We start from the raw sequence: 14,586 nt of genomic DNA, 5'->3' as shown, positions 1-14,586 counted from the left end.
TACATGCTTATTATCAGTCTTTGTACACATACAGACGAAACAAATAGCATGTATTCCATATGAATGATATTAACAATACTAGCATATTAAACTTCATATAACTATAAATCAGTACTAACAATCGTCATTGAAACTTCATGATAGCAAAATTCTGATTCTAGACTACAACCAAAACTTCACCTTTGGGTAAACTTGTAATATACCAAGTCCAAACAAAAAAACAAGACTAATCAGCTTATACATAGTACTCAACGGGATCTTTAAACCTTTGGGTCTTCGACCTATCATTTACTATGTATAAGTAGATCATCTTGCTCCATTACAGACGTTACACGTATGATTAACCTTTGGGTATCATCATACGAACAAAATCTGAAACGCAAGTTTACATAGTCCTTTCATAACGAAATATGTAGCTTTTATACGCTCCCAAGTATCACTTTGGCGATACATGGAAACGATATAAATTACATATACTACTACAATCATCACTTATTCTCATTAAATTTCTTTCATCACTCTCAAAGCATCACTTTGGAAACGCTTAGTCAAATAATGAAAAAGTACAGATTGCATATAATTACAATTTTCAGAAAACTGAAAATTAAACGACATAATTAGTATACTATGAAGTCTAAATCTGTACCGCAAAGGAAAACATACCTTGAATGTGACTGTAGCTGAAATACCTGACATCAGAGTAGAGGAAGTCACATGGAGAAAAAAACCTTCAATGACCATACTCAGATGCTACACAACAACAAGCCACGATTGAGCGATTCCCATAGTACGTAATAAAACTCAAAGAGCCAACCAGTACTATCTCTGACATCTCTCTGACTTTCGTTTCCTTCATTATAATCCAGATTCCGATTGATTGTCGTAAACTCACAGAAATCCTGAGCAGAGGAAAAACTTTTGCTCCCACTGAACCGGGGCAGTACTCACGTCAAATACATTCAGGAATCAGCCACCCATATGACTAAAAATCAGCAGACTCTCAAACCCAGGAACATTCTGAGCTGTTGTGTCTCAATGATCTTCATTGGTATCTTTGATCTGTTTTGAGGATTCTGTATTTGTGCTTCTTCCTTCTTACTCTGCAAGATGCTCTAAATAATCAAGCTTTTTCAATCTTCCCCAAAACAGAGTTATGGTTCCTCCAACATCAGCACCAAGAGAACAATATCTCAGTGAGACCAAGAAAGTTCCAAGAAAACATCCACACAGGAACTGCAGTCTTTATCTCCTCCCATTGAGTAAACAATAACGAGCTTAAAATTGTTTGTAGCCAAAATCAATGACCATCAAAGCCATCTATGTCACACACAAGCTGATTACAGCACATAGATGAAAATGGTGTCGTCGGCAAACCAGACTTTTATCCTGTACAAGTACCACTTAAATGCTATGACATGACTATTGACACGGGTGTTTCCGGAGTTATTTGTCTCAGTTCTCTAACCAGTGTTACCAATCTCTACAAACTTGTAGCGAAAAAGAAAGACGAAACAGCCGTCGCAAAAGCATTGCCATTTGCCATCTTTGAAATAACAAATGAAGCTTTTTCTTGCACTTCATGTTCTTGATGCCTTTCACTTGATGCCTGAGAAACAATAGGTGATGACGGCAAACATTTTTCATCAACAGAGATTTTAGTAACTTCTTTACAGTTTCTTATATAACTCTGCAGCCCATAGTTTCAGACTTTCCACCGTTACTCCATCCATATTGCTAATAAATTCAGTACACAACCATCCCCACTAGAACTCATCAACTTCAACTGCTCTTCTGATCATGAATATCTTGATTTTTCGACCAGACAAACTTAAGCTTGAACATGAAGACCATGATGAACTGTAGAACAATCGACACATAGAAAACTCCATGTGTAACCAAATCAAAACAAAAAAGTATATGCCCTAGTTGAAGAACATGAAATAACTAGGGAAATAGAAGTAGAATGTTGTGAGATTTTTTTTTTCTACAGAAGCACTTTTAATGGAAGAAAGGATGTTGTTCGAGAAAAGAATGACGACTTAGCAAATTCTGCATATTTGGAAAAACGGATGCATTAAGTTATTTCAAGATAAAAGAGTTAGTTGTTGGTTTGTCTGCCATGAAATTAGAAGTTTAATACAAAACTGCCTGGAAGACAAACATCATATGGACCATACTTCCTCTCGATCTCATAAGCAAACTTGGTGTCATCCTATGATAATTGTCTTAAGCTTAATATGGATGCTTCTTTTAATCATAATTCAAAAGAAATTGGAATTGGTCTAATACTCAGAGATCCTGCAGGTTCAGCCAAAGAAATCAGGGGGAGGTACTTCAATGGAGGAGTGAATGCTGAACAAGCTGAGTGTGTGGCCATGATAGAAGCTATACAGTGGGCCAAGCATCCTAATATCAACAATGTTACTTTAGAATCAGGCTGTATAAATGTGGTTAATGCTATCAACAATGTCAGCTCTATTGTTCAGTGGTTGAATATGAGATATGTAGAAGAAATAAGACATATGCTGTCTTCCGTATTATCTTTTGGTGTTGTTTATGGGAATAGGTCGGCGAACAATATAGCTCATGTTATAGCTAGTGAAGCAAGAGCTAAAAAGCTTCTTTTGATTTTGGTGAAATCATCCCAACTAAATTTAAAATGCTCGTAAGGGATGAAAAAAGTTAATGTAGAAGTTACCTCTTTTAAGCTTTAATAAAATTGTTTATTTGCATCAATTTTTTTTTAAGGATATGATAGTAATATTTGTCGTAAAGGGTATAAAATGGATGAGAGGAGCGACTAAATCATATATATAGGGGAAAAATCGTACACAGTCAGCATAGTTATATTGACTAGGGTCAATCTTGGTAGGGGCTCTAAACTCAAAAAGTTTATTTCTCAACGTACCACAGACCACATTTGGCAGCGTCGTGTTGGTTGCTATGCGTCCTCACCTGGAAGGTTAACGGGGTTGTTGCGTACGTCGGCACTTTTAGACTTGGTTAATCACGGTAATTGACCCGTTTCTTCAAAATCCAAGTCAAAAAGTCCCGAATTTTAGAGTTGGCACAACCGCGTCGGTGAGTCGAATTGCAGCATCACGAAATAGTTAAGGAAAGTGAAATAAGATGCCTTGGTCGAAGATCTTAAATCATCACAAGTTCCAAATTAGTTGTACCGTAGTTGGTACACACACTGACACACTCACTCGAAGCAAACACAATTATTGGCATATCCTCACATGCATTATTTCAAGTACTAGTGGAATGGCCAAAAAGAGACGGGAAAAAAAAATCATTGGCAGATCTAGATTACCAAGCCTAAGAAGGTGAATTATCCCTAACAAATCTCCTCTTCGATACCATCAGCTGCCATTGGATGTCGAACCCTCAGACAGATTCTCTTTCTGTAATGAATTCTTAGCTTCTACTTCAGCCCGTTTATAAGGAAGAAACAATTTCTTGATGAGTGTTGATAATAGTACAGCTAGTTAAACTATGATTAGATCAAAGTCCAGACACATAAACAAACGGCAAACGGTACAGAGTTTGTTTGTCTGACACAAAATCGGGCAACACCGTATACACTCAATGGAGTCAGTCCTTCAAGAATGAAGTTCCGCAGAGGAAAGGACCTTCCATCATCTAAGCCTCCTATAGTTGAATACATTCTTCATCGACCAATGAAGGAAAACTCAATCACCAGATGAACTGTACACAAGAAAAAGGGCATAATGGGTAGTGTGTTTTTGAGCAACAACAAGAAGCTGCTCAAAGTGATGATGAAGTCATATACGATAACAGCCGAAGCACCAAAGTTATCTTCTACAGCTATACTCACAGAAAAGCCCAAAAAAAAAGTTTAAAAAGTTTCATAAACATGTCTGGTAGGAAACTCATCAGCCAAATCAACTGATATCTTTATTGTTTACAACAGTCGTCTACTTTATACATCCACACCAAAGAGAAGAACAAATACAAAAAATAACAGAATACACATGAATGCGGCATAAAATGAATTCCAAAAACTAGACAATATGAAACAAATACATACAAAATGAGGTCAAAAGATACACATCTATAGGCATGGGCTAATGTGTCCATAAGCAATGTTAGAAAAATGAGTCGATCTTAACAAGACCACAGTGAGACAGCGGGAGAGGAAAAAAAGAAGAAGAAGAAGCAATGTTAGAAGAAGAAGAAGCAGGAGTCGACTATGGTTTCATACCCGCTTAGCTCACATCCTTGAGTCTCTTGACCAAAGCATCAAGGGACCTCTTCTTGGGGTCTTGTTTGGTTCCCCTCCCTCCAAAGCTTCCAAAATAACTATCTGAAGAATCCTTTAACTTCTCTGATATTGAAATCACTTTCCTATAGTCCAAAGTGTTGTAACTCCTCTCCCTGATCACAGGATTAAGAAAATTCTCCGGATGACTGCTCAAAAGCAAGTTCATTAGTTGCCTCGACTCCACTAATGCCAACTTCAACTGACTTGCATCTTCGTCTGAGAAAAGATGAGATAAGTTATCTGCAAATGATTCTAACAACCTAACATCCACGTCAATTCCTGTAATAGCACTTATATTGAATTTCTTAACAGAGTCCGACAGTAAGATGCTGACAATCTTCCCTGATATATGTGAAAGAACGCCTTTTAAGACCCTCTTAAGTACTTGAACCGGCAATATCTGCTGAGCAGTAGACACCAGAGTCTCAAGATAAATGATCACTTCGTTCACATATTCATTCCCATTGTGAGGAACTTCTTCTGAAACCCAATTCACATTCTCGACCAAAGTCATAAACCCATCAACCTTGGCTTTCAGCAGCCCTGAAAGAACCTCTTCTGCAGCATCACGGGCATTATTCAAAGGATTCTGCTTTCTACCCCTTTCTGCCATTCTCAACGGGATACCTGAAAGCTGTGCAGCATGACGAAAGAAGAAATCACAAGCTCGTTCAAGAACAGCCATGTTAGCTGCAACTAACATTGCCTGAGACACTCCATTGACCGAAGGAGACTTAATGAGCTTAAGAAGTGACCCATCCAGAACATCAGTCAGAAGCCGATCCAGATGCTTTTTTACAACATCGTAGAACTCCAGTTGTCCCCCATATGACATGAAGCTCACAGAATCCTCAATGAAGGATCGGACAATTCGGCAGCAATCTGGAACCGTAGTAGAAAATGGTGCAATATAGGGGAACGCCGGCATAATCTCAGAGGTTTGTATTTGGAACGCCAAAACATTCATTGAATACTCATACTCTTTCCTCATCATCATCTGTTCAAAGTTATCCGCAGCAAGAGCTTCCCCAATCAATTTCTTGGATTCAGAAAGCAAAAGTTCATGATATTTATCTCTATGCTTGCCTATAACATCAAGCAAAGCATGAACCGGGTAACCATATCGGCGCAAAGTAACACCAAGCAAGCTAACATAATCTTTAATAAGCAAAAGATGGTTTGCAGTTTGCATTCTAGAGAATTGATCTTCTAAAACAGAACACATTTTACTAACAGCAGTATCCCACAAATTCTCAACTTCATATTTCGTAATCAACCCCCCACCCGTCCTTAAAATCCGATCCTCCACAATAAAGAACCCCGCGATTTGAGCAAAAAATGTCTGATGTGATTCCAAAAAGGGTGTCATAGATGAAACCTGAAAATCCGAAGTCAATTGAAGCTTTCGATTCTCAAAGTAATATTGCTTAAACCGATTCTCTAACCCCAAATTTTGATGAATATGATAAGCCCTATACAGTGGTGTCAAATCAAACCCTAACATACCACTTCCACCATTACTATACAACATCTCCTTACCATCATACCCAACTCCATCACCACTCTCATCCTCCTCTTCTTCCTCAATTAACGCATAAACACAATCTCGTAAACTCAATCTACTTTGTTCTTCAGCTTGTCTTTGTTTAATCCTCAATTCTTCTTCTCTTTGTCTACCAGCTGAAGCTTGTCCAATAGCTAATTGCCCTAAGTTCCTACTAACAAGTCTTATATCAACTAACCAGTCACCAAATTCTTTACTAATCTTCCTCTCAATAAACAATCTCATACTTGGAATTTGTTTCTCTAACATCCTCCGAATCGTTACACTCGGAGTCCTACCATCATCAAGAAACTCATTCTCTAACAAATCAATACATTTCAAAGCTAAATAGAAATTATTACTCTCCAAATGAAAGTTAACTCTGGAACACAGTTCAAGCAAACGTATACAGATCTGAACGGAATTAAGTGCCACATGAACATTATTATAAACATTTCTAGATTCAATAAAACTATCAAGTATATTAAGTAAAGGTAAAGCAGTTGATTGTAAAATTGAATTTGAACTCGAAATCGAAGACTTCAATTCATCAACATCTGATAATAAATCTTTCAATTCATCAACTGCTGTGATAAAATCCTGATAATGAATCTTACAGACTTCTTCAATTTCATATTCTTTTGATTTCTTAAAGTTTTTGAGAGATGAAAGTAAAATATCTGGTTTACCGTTTGAGAAAGCTTTTCTAATGATTGGACCTAAATCTTCACCATTAGAGATTGCTGACGAGATTATTTGTTCCTCTTGATTATACTCAGAATTAGGATCATCATCGCCGTCTTTGTTAACGGTTTTTTTAGTTCTTGCTGAGGAACTCATGACGTTTCCGTTAGAATCTGACGGAGAAGATTTAGCACAGCAAGAGAGAGAAGAAGGTGGGAGGAGAACAAGAAGAAGAGAGAAGATAATGGCGGCGATTTTATTTTTTTATACAGTTAATTGTATATTTTAATGCCAGGTTGGCAAATACAGGTATTTGGAAGATTCGAAATTACCACTATGAAGTATGAATAGTATAAATACCAGTCTGAGACTGTGAAGGTTCTGTAGTTTTCTTTGTTTGTAAGGGTAAAAGAGACAATTTAACAAGTCTAACTTTGACTTTTGGGGTGGCTATAGTAAAGGTCATTGAGGTCAATGGCGGGAATTTTGTTATACTATGTAAGAATGTGCGACTCAGCCCAGCTCATCATCACGTACCTTCAAAAATTTTGCTCTAAAGAGTGCATAGTATCATTTTTACTGAAACAGATATAGTACGAGGTAACGAACTCATTCTCTCACTTTAAATAAGAGAAAACATCATTTTTCTGGAACGGAGGTAATATGAGGCATCAAAATCTTCATACTCACATTAGGAAAAAGAAAACAAAGTGCAGGTCACAGTCTCACAACAAAAAATGAGTTCGGCTGAGAGACGGAGTGGATTTATAATCCGGACTAGAACCAGCACGAGATAGAACACCCACTTTCCCAAAGAAGACTAGGAGTCTAGGACTGTGGTGGATGCTAGACAGATGATAAACACGGTGTCAAACCAACCACTTGAGCAAAATGTATTATGTCCTTATGCCTGTAACTGTTATTAAAGCGTCTTCTATTCCAAATAAGGTCACTCAGCATCATCTCATATTATAATGGGCGGTACCAACCAACACAAAAAGTAATGGAGTTGGGTGATAATTTGCCAACACAGGAGCACTGTCTTGTGGGGATCATCCAACTGTATATACACATGTTCATCCACCATTTTGGATGGTCACGATCACAACTTCAATTCACTACCTTTTCAGAAAAAATAAACTTCAATTCACTATTTTCAGAGAAACTCATTGATTCTGGATGAAGACAAAATATTCATTTCTTCAACTAAAACTTTATTTCACTTTCACCCCAAACATGAAGTAATAACAATACAGAGAAGGAAAAGTAGTGAAACCTAACAAAGAAAAAGTTACTGAGACGGACCATAAAAAGGATGGTTACAGAGGAGTATTATTATTTGGGTTCTACAATCTTAATAGTTCTTACTAAAACTAACTTTCATCTTCAGTGCAACTTTAACTGGGGGTACTTTATCTTTTTCTGGATTTTCTACAACAACAGAGAGAATACAGCAATACCAAGAAGATAATTGCTTAACCTTCTTATAGCCGAGACACAGCTTGATCCATCATTGGTGCACTCTGCATAGGATTTGATTAACAAACATATTAATAAAAATTGATGTAAGCTCAAAAAGAAAGAAACCAAAAGATTGTTTCCCGTCTCTATTACCAGTTTAGCTCCTTTGGCAGCTCGTTCTGCCAAGTAGGCCGAAGGCTTGAAGAAATCTCCATACATCTTGGTCCATTCCTCTAACCTCGAACAAATGTATTTGGATCCGAGTGAGTCAGCCCAGAACATGATTCCTCCCCTGAACAAGACAAACTGTCGTGTAAGATTCACTGACAACCAGTATGGTGGGAACCCCATCCATCCCATAACGGCGGCAATGTCAAATTCTTATCATTATAGAGGAATCATCTAACATTGTATAATAGCAAGCGTTCCACTGTTATAGGTGTGCAAAGAAATAGTTCCACTGTCATCTACTATCAAGCGTCAAGCTTAAATAACAACCTGTATGGTGGGAATCCCATCCCCATAACAGCGGCAATGTCAAGGTCTGATGCCTTGACTGCAATTCCTTCATGTAGGACACGGCAGGCTTCATTCACGACTGGGAAAAATATCATCTCGATGATGTCCTTATCTGATGACTTCATTAACTGCATCAATGATAAGAGAATAAGTTGCAAATATGGTGTGTCCAGACCATGCTTGAAGTCTTTTAGCTTCAAATTTCAAACTTTTTACAGCAGAACCATGAAAAGACATGATCCAATTGAGAAAGAGAAAGAGAGAGAGACCTTGGGATCAACTTTTGCATCGGACATGCTCCTTGCTTTCTCAATGTATTTCGCAATTTCAGGATCAGGGCTTGCCTTGCGCTTATTGTCATAGGCATAGAAACCCTTGCGAGTGGTTTCCCCTGGAACAAGAGAGTCACAGAAGATATGTAAGTAAACACGATAACTATCACTAGCCCTAAACGTAGAAGCAAAAGCAAATCTATACCAGATCTTTTGTCCTCTTGCATGATTGGAATCAACATAGACTTGTATGATCTCTCAGGAAAGTTCAGGACAAACTGGGTGCCAGTTGCAATTGCAACCCCGAAACCAACCAAATCAATCATCCTGCACCAAAACAGATAATCACCAATTGAGTGTTACAACTTTCAACAGAACCAATATAAAAGGACAACACGCAGTTGAGGATGGGAATCATTACATACCTGAATGGACCCATTGGCATCCCGAATTTGGAAACTGCCCTGTCAATCTTATAGACGTCTGTACCATGTTCAACGAGTAAGATTGCTGCTTGTGAGTAAGGGAAGAACATCCTATTAACCGCAAAACCGGTACAGTTCCCAACAACAACTGGAGTTTTCTTGATATTTTTCCCAATATCTAGTAAGTCAACAAGTACTTGAGGAGATGTCTTCTTAGTACGAACTATCTCTAAAAGTGGCATCACATGAGCCGGACTGCACCAAAATAATGGTCAGAGACAAATAAAATGGAAGCACATTACATTTATCTATGGATGTCAAGTATACCTAAAAAAATGAGCACCAACAATACGATCTTGGGACCGTGTCTTTTCCCCAATAAGATCCAAGTCAATAGTGGAGGTATTACTAGCAAGAATGCAATGAGGTGGGCAATGTTTTTCAAGATCAGCAAAAATTTGTTGTTTCAACGAGACATTTTCGATAACCGCCTAGTTGGTGCATCAAAAAGATAAAACCAGTTAATTATCGACAGTGTCATTAATTGTGTTTGGATAAATGAACCGGTCCTGAACTAACCTCTATGACCATGTCCACATCTTTGAAGCTTTCGTAGCCGAGAGAACCCTTGAGAAGGGAGAAGGTTTTCTCAAATTTCTCTTGTGTCATTTTTCCTTTCTTGACACGACTTTGCAAATTTGCTGGACAAAAGAGGTGTCAGGTTGCAAGATAGTAAAATACCTTAAACTGAATGAAGTGTGTGCATTATTGAATGACCTCACCTTTTACCCTCCCAATTCCTGATTGTAAAAAGTTCTCATTTACTTCTTTCAGGATCACAGGATAATTACTAAGAATCAATGCTGTTGCAATTCCAGATCCCATGAGTCCTCCGCCAAGAATGGCAACTTTTTTAATTTTTCTTGGTGTCAATCTCCTATCAGTGATGCCAGGAACCTATGTGGCGACAGAGTATTAATGTTTACAGTAATAAACGCTAGTGTTATGAAGCAACATACCCAGACTGAGAAAATGAACTCATGAATAAGATACCGACCTTTGAGGTAGCACGTTGAGCAAAGAATATGTTGAGCAAACCCTTGCAAGTGTCATCATGTAGAAGTGTTTGAAAAGACTCGGCTTCCTGCCAACACAAATGATACATCAAACCTTTGTGTAATCTGGCAACCTAGAAAGCAATAAAGAAAAAGAAGATACTTATGTACCTTCAAAAGCCCAGCAACAGGGCCTGAAACTATGCCCTCCTCGATGGCATCAATGCAGACTTGGGGATGTTTGAGGTTGGGAGCTTGTTTCCGGGCCTGAGCTCTAGCAAAATTAAGTATTTCCTTGGCCTCTCCCAGGGGCTCTATCTTATCTGTTCTGTAAAGACTAGGAACCCAAGGTCTTCTGCGCTCCACAATATCAAGGGCCAAACAACGAGCAGTGTTTACCAATTCATTTGGTGAAACTATGACATCAACTAAGCCCAAGGCATGAGCCTCTTGCCCCTTCACCGGCTTAGACATCTTTTTGTTTAGATGGAGTCATGGAGAGAGAGAGAGACAGAGAGTTATTCAATCAACTGGTAAAGGAGGCTACTCAACACTCACAAATGAGTAAAACAAATGCAAAAGGCATAAAAATATACCAGCATCATTTCAAGGGCTTTCGTAAGACCAACAAGGCGTGGAAGTCTCTGTGTTCCTGAAACAGAATACTGGTGTAAGATTGAAAAGTAGATGGCGAGGTATACGCTATCTGAACAGAGCCTTCATACAAGATGTACGATAATCCAAATAAGGCAACAGCGAATCATACCTCCAAATCCAGGAATTATTCCAAGCTGAAGTTCAGGAAGGCCTAACTGTGCTGTGGAGGTAGAAACACGTGCAATGCATGCCTGACAAAGAAGACATAAGCATGTCATCTAAAATGTTGCATATGACAAAATTTCAGCAATCAATATATAAAGCAAAGAGGTTTTATTGACAGCACAGTGAAAGATACCATTGCGATCTCTAGACCACCGCCTAGGGCAAGGCCATCAATAGCAGCGACTGCAGGTTTCTTTCCCCCTGGAAATCATTTATAACAAAGAAAGCACTCAAAACAAACCAGACCCTGAATATAGAAACTCCTCAAAAAGTAACACTAAAAGAAAATAACTGAAACCCAAAGGAATACCTTCTAATGTGTTGGAGATAATGTCAATTGATATATAACCAGGCTTTGGTGGCTCAACTGTAAAATGAAGAAAGAGACTTGAACTAAGGGGAAAAAAAGTAAATGAAGAGAAGATGAGATTTTTGGTACGTAAGAAAAAGAAACATACCCTTTCCCCCTTGGATTTCACCAAAAGCCGAAATATCAAAACCTCCAGAAAATTTTCCTTTCGCACCTGCTCAGACACATCATTAGTTTAATATTCTGCAACCCACTTGTAGCATTTTCCTATTCTTAATAGAAAAGACATAGATTGAGAAGGCTTTAAGCTTGCCTGTAATTACAACTGCTTTTACATCATTTCTTCGCATAGCTTCCTCACAATTATCCTTGAGGCTGTTCAATACTATATAACAAAAAAAAAAAAAAAAAAAAAAAAAAAAAAAAAAAAAAAAAAAAAAAAAAAACGAAAAACATATGAAAAAGAACACAAGAGTGAAAGATAGTTTACAGTGACATGGAAAATGACTAAACTGATCTTCAAACACTTGCTATTGGCAAATTGTTACACTTCAAGCGAAATATCGTTGAACGAACAAATCCCCAAAAGGCAATAAGACAAATGCATATACGAGAAAAAAAATAGTATCTAAAAGAAATGTTGGTTCACTAGAGATAAACATATTTGTGGCAGCCTATCTCGACTACCAATGTTGAATCCCATCACCTATCACCACTCAATAAATCTAGGAAGCCCTTTTATTCCACATTTTCTAACTGGATAAAACAAAACCCTCAAAACTCCACATTAGACGTTCCCGAAACGTTCCATGCCACAGCACAGGACTCCGCCAGTCATATATGGTTCACAGATAATCCTAAACTATTCAGTGTTTATGAACTGCAAACAAACACCTATACATACAATTTATACCCCGTTGAATCTTTATCAACTATCTCACACATTGAAACAAATCTGAAATTTCATTTTGATGTACTCCTATTGATCATTTAAGTTATCTCCAAATTCCACTCCAGTTCACCCAGCTTCTAAAGTTCTATCCATCACACTAGCACCATATCAATCAGTTAACAGAGATTTCAATGATCTGATCCCAATATAATATCACTTAAAAACTGAAATAATATAAGTTATGATTTTCTTCGCCCTTAATTTGAGCTAGTAACTCTTAATGATTTCTGAGAAGAAAAATTCCCCTCAAATATTAGATCAATTGATACCAAATGAACCCAATATAATAGTACAAGTTTTCAGATACAAAGACAGACCCACACGCAGAAAGACCCTAACATTCAATCACACTCAGAAATTGAATTTGCACAAAATTGAAAAGAAAAATTCAGAGCAATATACCATCAAAAGAGAGGGAATTAACAGGTGGATGAACGATTGTAATAACAGCAATCCCATCAGCTCCAACCTCCAGAACTGTTCTTCCTTTGTTGCTACCCATATCTCTCTCACGTTTCTTTCTCTAAACTTCTTTAAGAGTTTCAGAAAAATGGGTTTTCTCTTGACTATTATTTGATCAAGGGTTTAGTTTTGTACCCGTTTTGACGTATGTGATTTTTGGACTGTAACTTAAATTAGACAGCTCCAGTGATTGGGTTTTTGAAGTTTTCAATTTCTTCTGCTTCTTCTCGTAACTGTGATCAGAATAGGATGTGTCAGCAAAATCCATATAAAAATGAATATACGGATCGGGTTTGTTGATGATGGTGATGAATCCAATGTTGACACGCTTTTCAAAGCTATCTACCAATATTAGTTATGTGACTTCACTACTAGTACTAATCTCGAATTACTTCCATTTTCTTTAGTAGATTCAAAAATAAAATAACCGGCTTAGCTCAAGTCTTACTCTTATGTAAGGCCACTATGATTTTATTTGTTTTGGCTAAAGTTTAAGTATCCGGGCCAAATCGGGTATACACAGATTAACTGGGGTATACCTAATAAGATAAAATTCGGATCTTTATGAAATACTAGGATTTACGGTACGGACATAATTTTTATTTAGTTATACATTTCCGACATATGAATATTAAATATAATATTTATTAATATCAAGTTTATTATTCTTACCATTATAAAAGTAAAGAAAAACCCGATAAATATTTTTATTCTTCACTCCACAAATCTTTTTCATCATTTTTCGGTTTGATATTCTCGTATACCATGGCCATTCTTTCTCGAGTTGCATCCTCCAGCCAGCCATGAAGTTATATCGGAATTAATTTTTATATACCCAAAAAAAGACACATTATTATATATGTTTTTTTATTTACAAAGATATTTTATCGATCATTTGAAATGGTATTACCTTTCTGCATCTTCCTTATTTTAGTGAAGGATGTTAGGACTTCATGGACCTATGAACCTACTATATATGGGCACAACCACATAGCACTGATGTTATCTCTACTTGACCACTTTGGGATAAGAGGTATGCGGTTTTAATCTAAAAGGCCTCGGTGCTATGTAAGGAGATTCCCAAGCTTATTAAGCTCCACATGTACTCCTCTTTCTTCCAAGTGGGACTATCCCTAGCTATACATATGTGGTTTATCGCGCCACATACTCCAACAATCTCCACCTTGGCGAGATTTAACCACTTCACCAGTCCAATCAGACTCCATCATATGATTACCATCTATATATGCTACCCATCGATCATGATTATTGTCACTATGCACCATGGGATCCTACTCCACCTTCATTTAATGAAAAGGAAACTACTAACTCCACCTTGAGCATTTTCTTGTTCACCTAGAACCCTGCTCCACTTGAGAGTTAATGTGTGAGACATTAACTCCACCTTAAGCATCAGTTCAACCTTGAACATCTCCTTGCCGATCTAGAACCCTGCTCCACCTGAATTAATGGGTGAGACACTAACTCCACCTTGAGCGTCATTTCGACTTTGGGCCTTGTCTGCTTCACCTTGAGTCTGACTCCACCTGCGCCATAAACCGAGTGACAATATCCAAAACCACTTCTACGTTCGGGCACTAGACCAACCATGGGCTCTGACCTGATACCGATTGTTAGGATCTTTACGGACCATCGTACACTACTCAGGGCACGATCGCATAACCCCGAACCCCACTTGACCACCTTGGGATAAAAGGTGTGGGGTTTAAACTAAAATGCCTTGGTGCTATGTATGGAGATGCCCGAGCTTATTAAGCTCCACATGTATTCCT

General features: G+C 37.7%; 2 protein-coding genes across 2 annotated transcripts; both read right to left on the bottom strand.

Annotated features, from left to right (window-relative positions):
- Positions 1–3,885: 3,885 nt before the first annotated feature.
- On the bottom strand, positions 3,886–6,755 carry LOC113348894 (exocyst complex component SEC15B-like). Its single transcript, XM_026592791.1, has one exon. The coding sequence runs from the start codon at positions 6,669–6,671 to the stop codon at positions 4,233–4,235; it is 2,439 nt and encodes an 812-aa protein (XP_026448576.1). The 5' UTR covers positions 6,672–6,755; the 3' UTR covers positions 3,886–4,232.
- Positions 6,756–7,671: 916 nt separating this feature from the next.
- Positions 7,672–13,124, bottom strand: LOC113348892 (glyoxysomal fatty acid beta-oxidation multifunctional protein MFP-a-like). The gene is made up of 18 exons (XM_026592790.1): positions 12,734–13,124; positions 11,693–11,764; positions 11,528–11,593; positions 11,380–11,436; positions 11,203–11,270; positions 11,014–11,095; positions 10,844–10,899; positions 10,419–10,721; positions 10,250–10,336; positions 9,975–10,149; positions 9,772–9,893; positions 9,520–9,683; positions 9,193–9,447; positions 8,973–9,094; positions 8,765–8,886; positions 8,475–8,623; positions 8,130–8,268; positions 7,672–8,038 (listed from the first exon to the last, which is right to left on the bottom strand). The coding sequence occupies exons 1-18, from the start codon at positions 12,831–12,833 to the stop codon at positions 8,000–8,002; spliced, it is 2,178 nt and encodes a 725-aa protein (XP_026448575.1). The 5' UTR covers positions 12,834–13,124; the 3' UTR covers positions 7,672–7,999.
- Between the last annotated feature and the right edge of the window lie 1,462 nt (positions 13,125–14,586).

The sequence above is a fragment of the Papaver somniferum genome, chromosome 2 (assembly GCF_003573695.1).
Source record: "Papaver somniferum cultivar HN1 chromosome 2, ASM357369v1, whole genome shotgun sequence".
NCBI lineage: Eukaryota > Viridiplantae > Streptophyta > Magnoliopsida > Ranunculales > Papaveraceae > Papaver > Papaver somniferum.
Note: the sequence above shows the minus strand (reverse complement) of the source record. Positions and strands in the feature narration are given on the sequence as shown.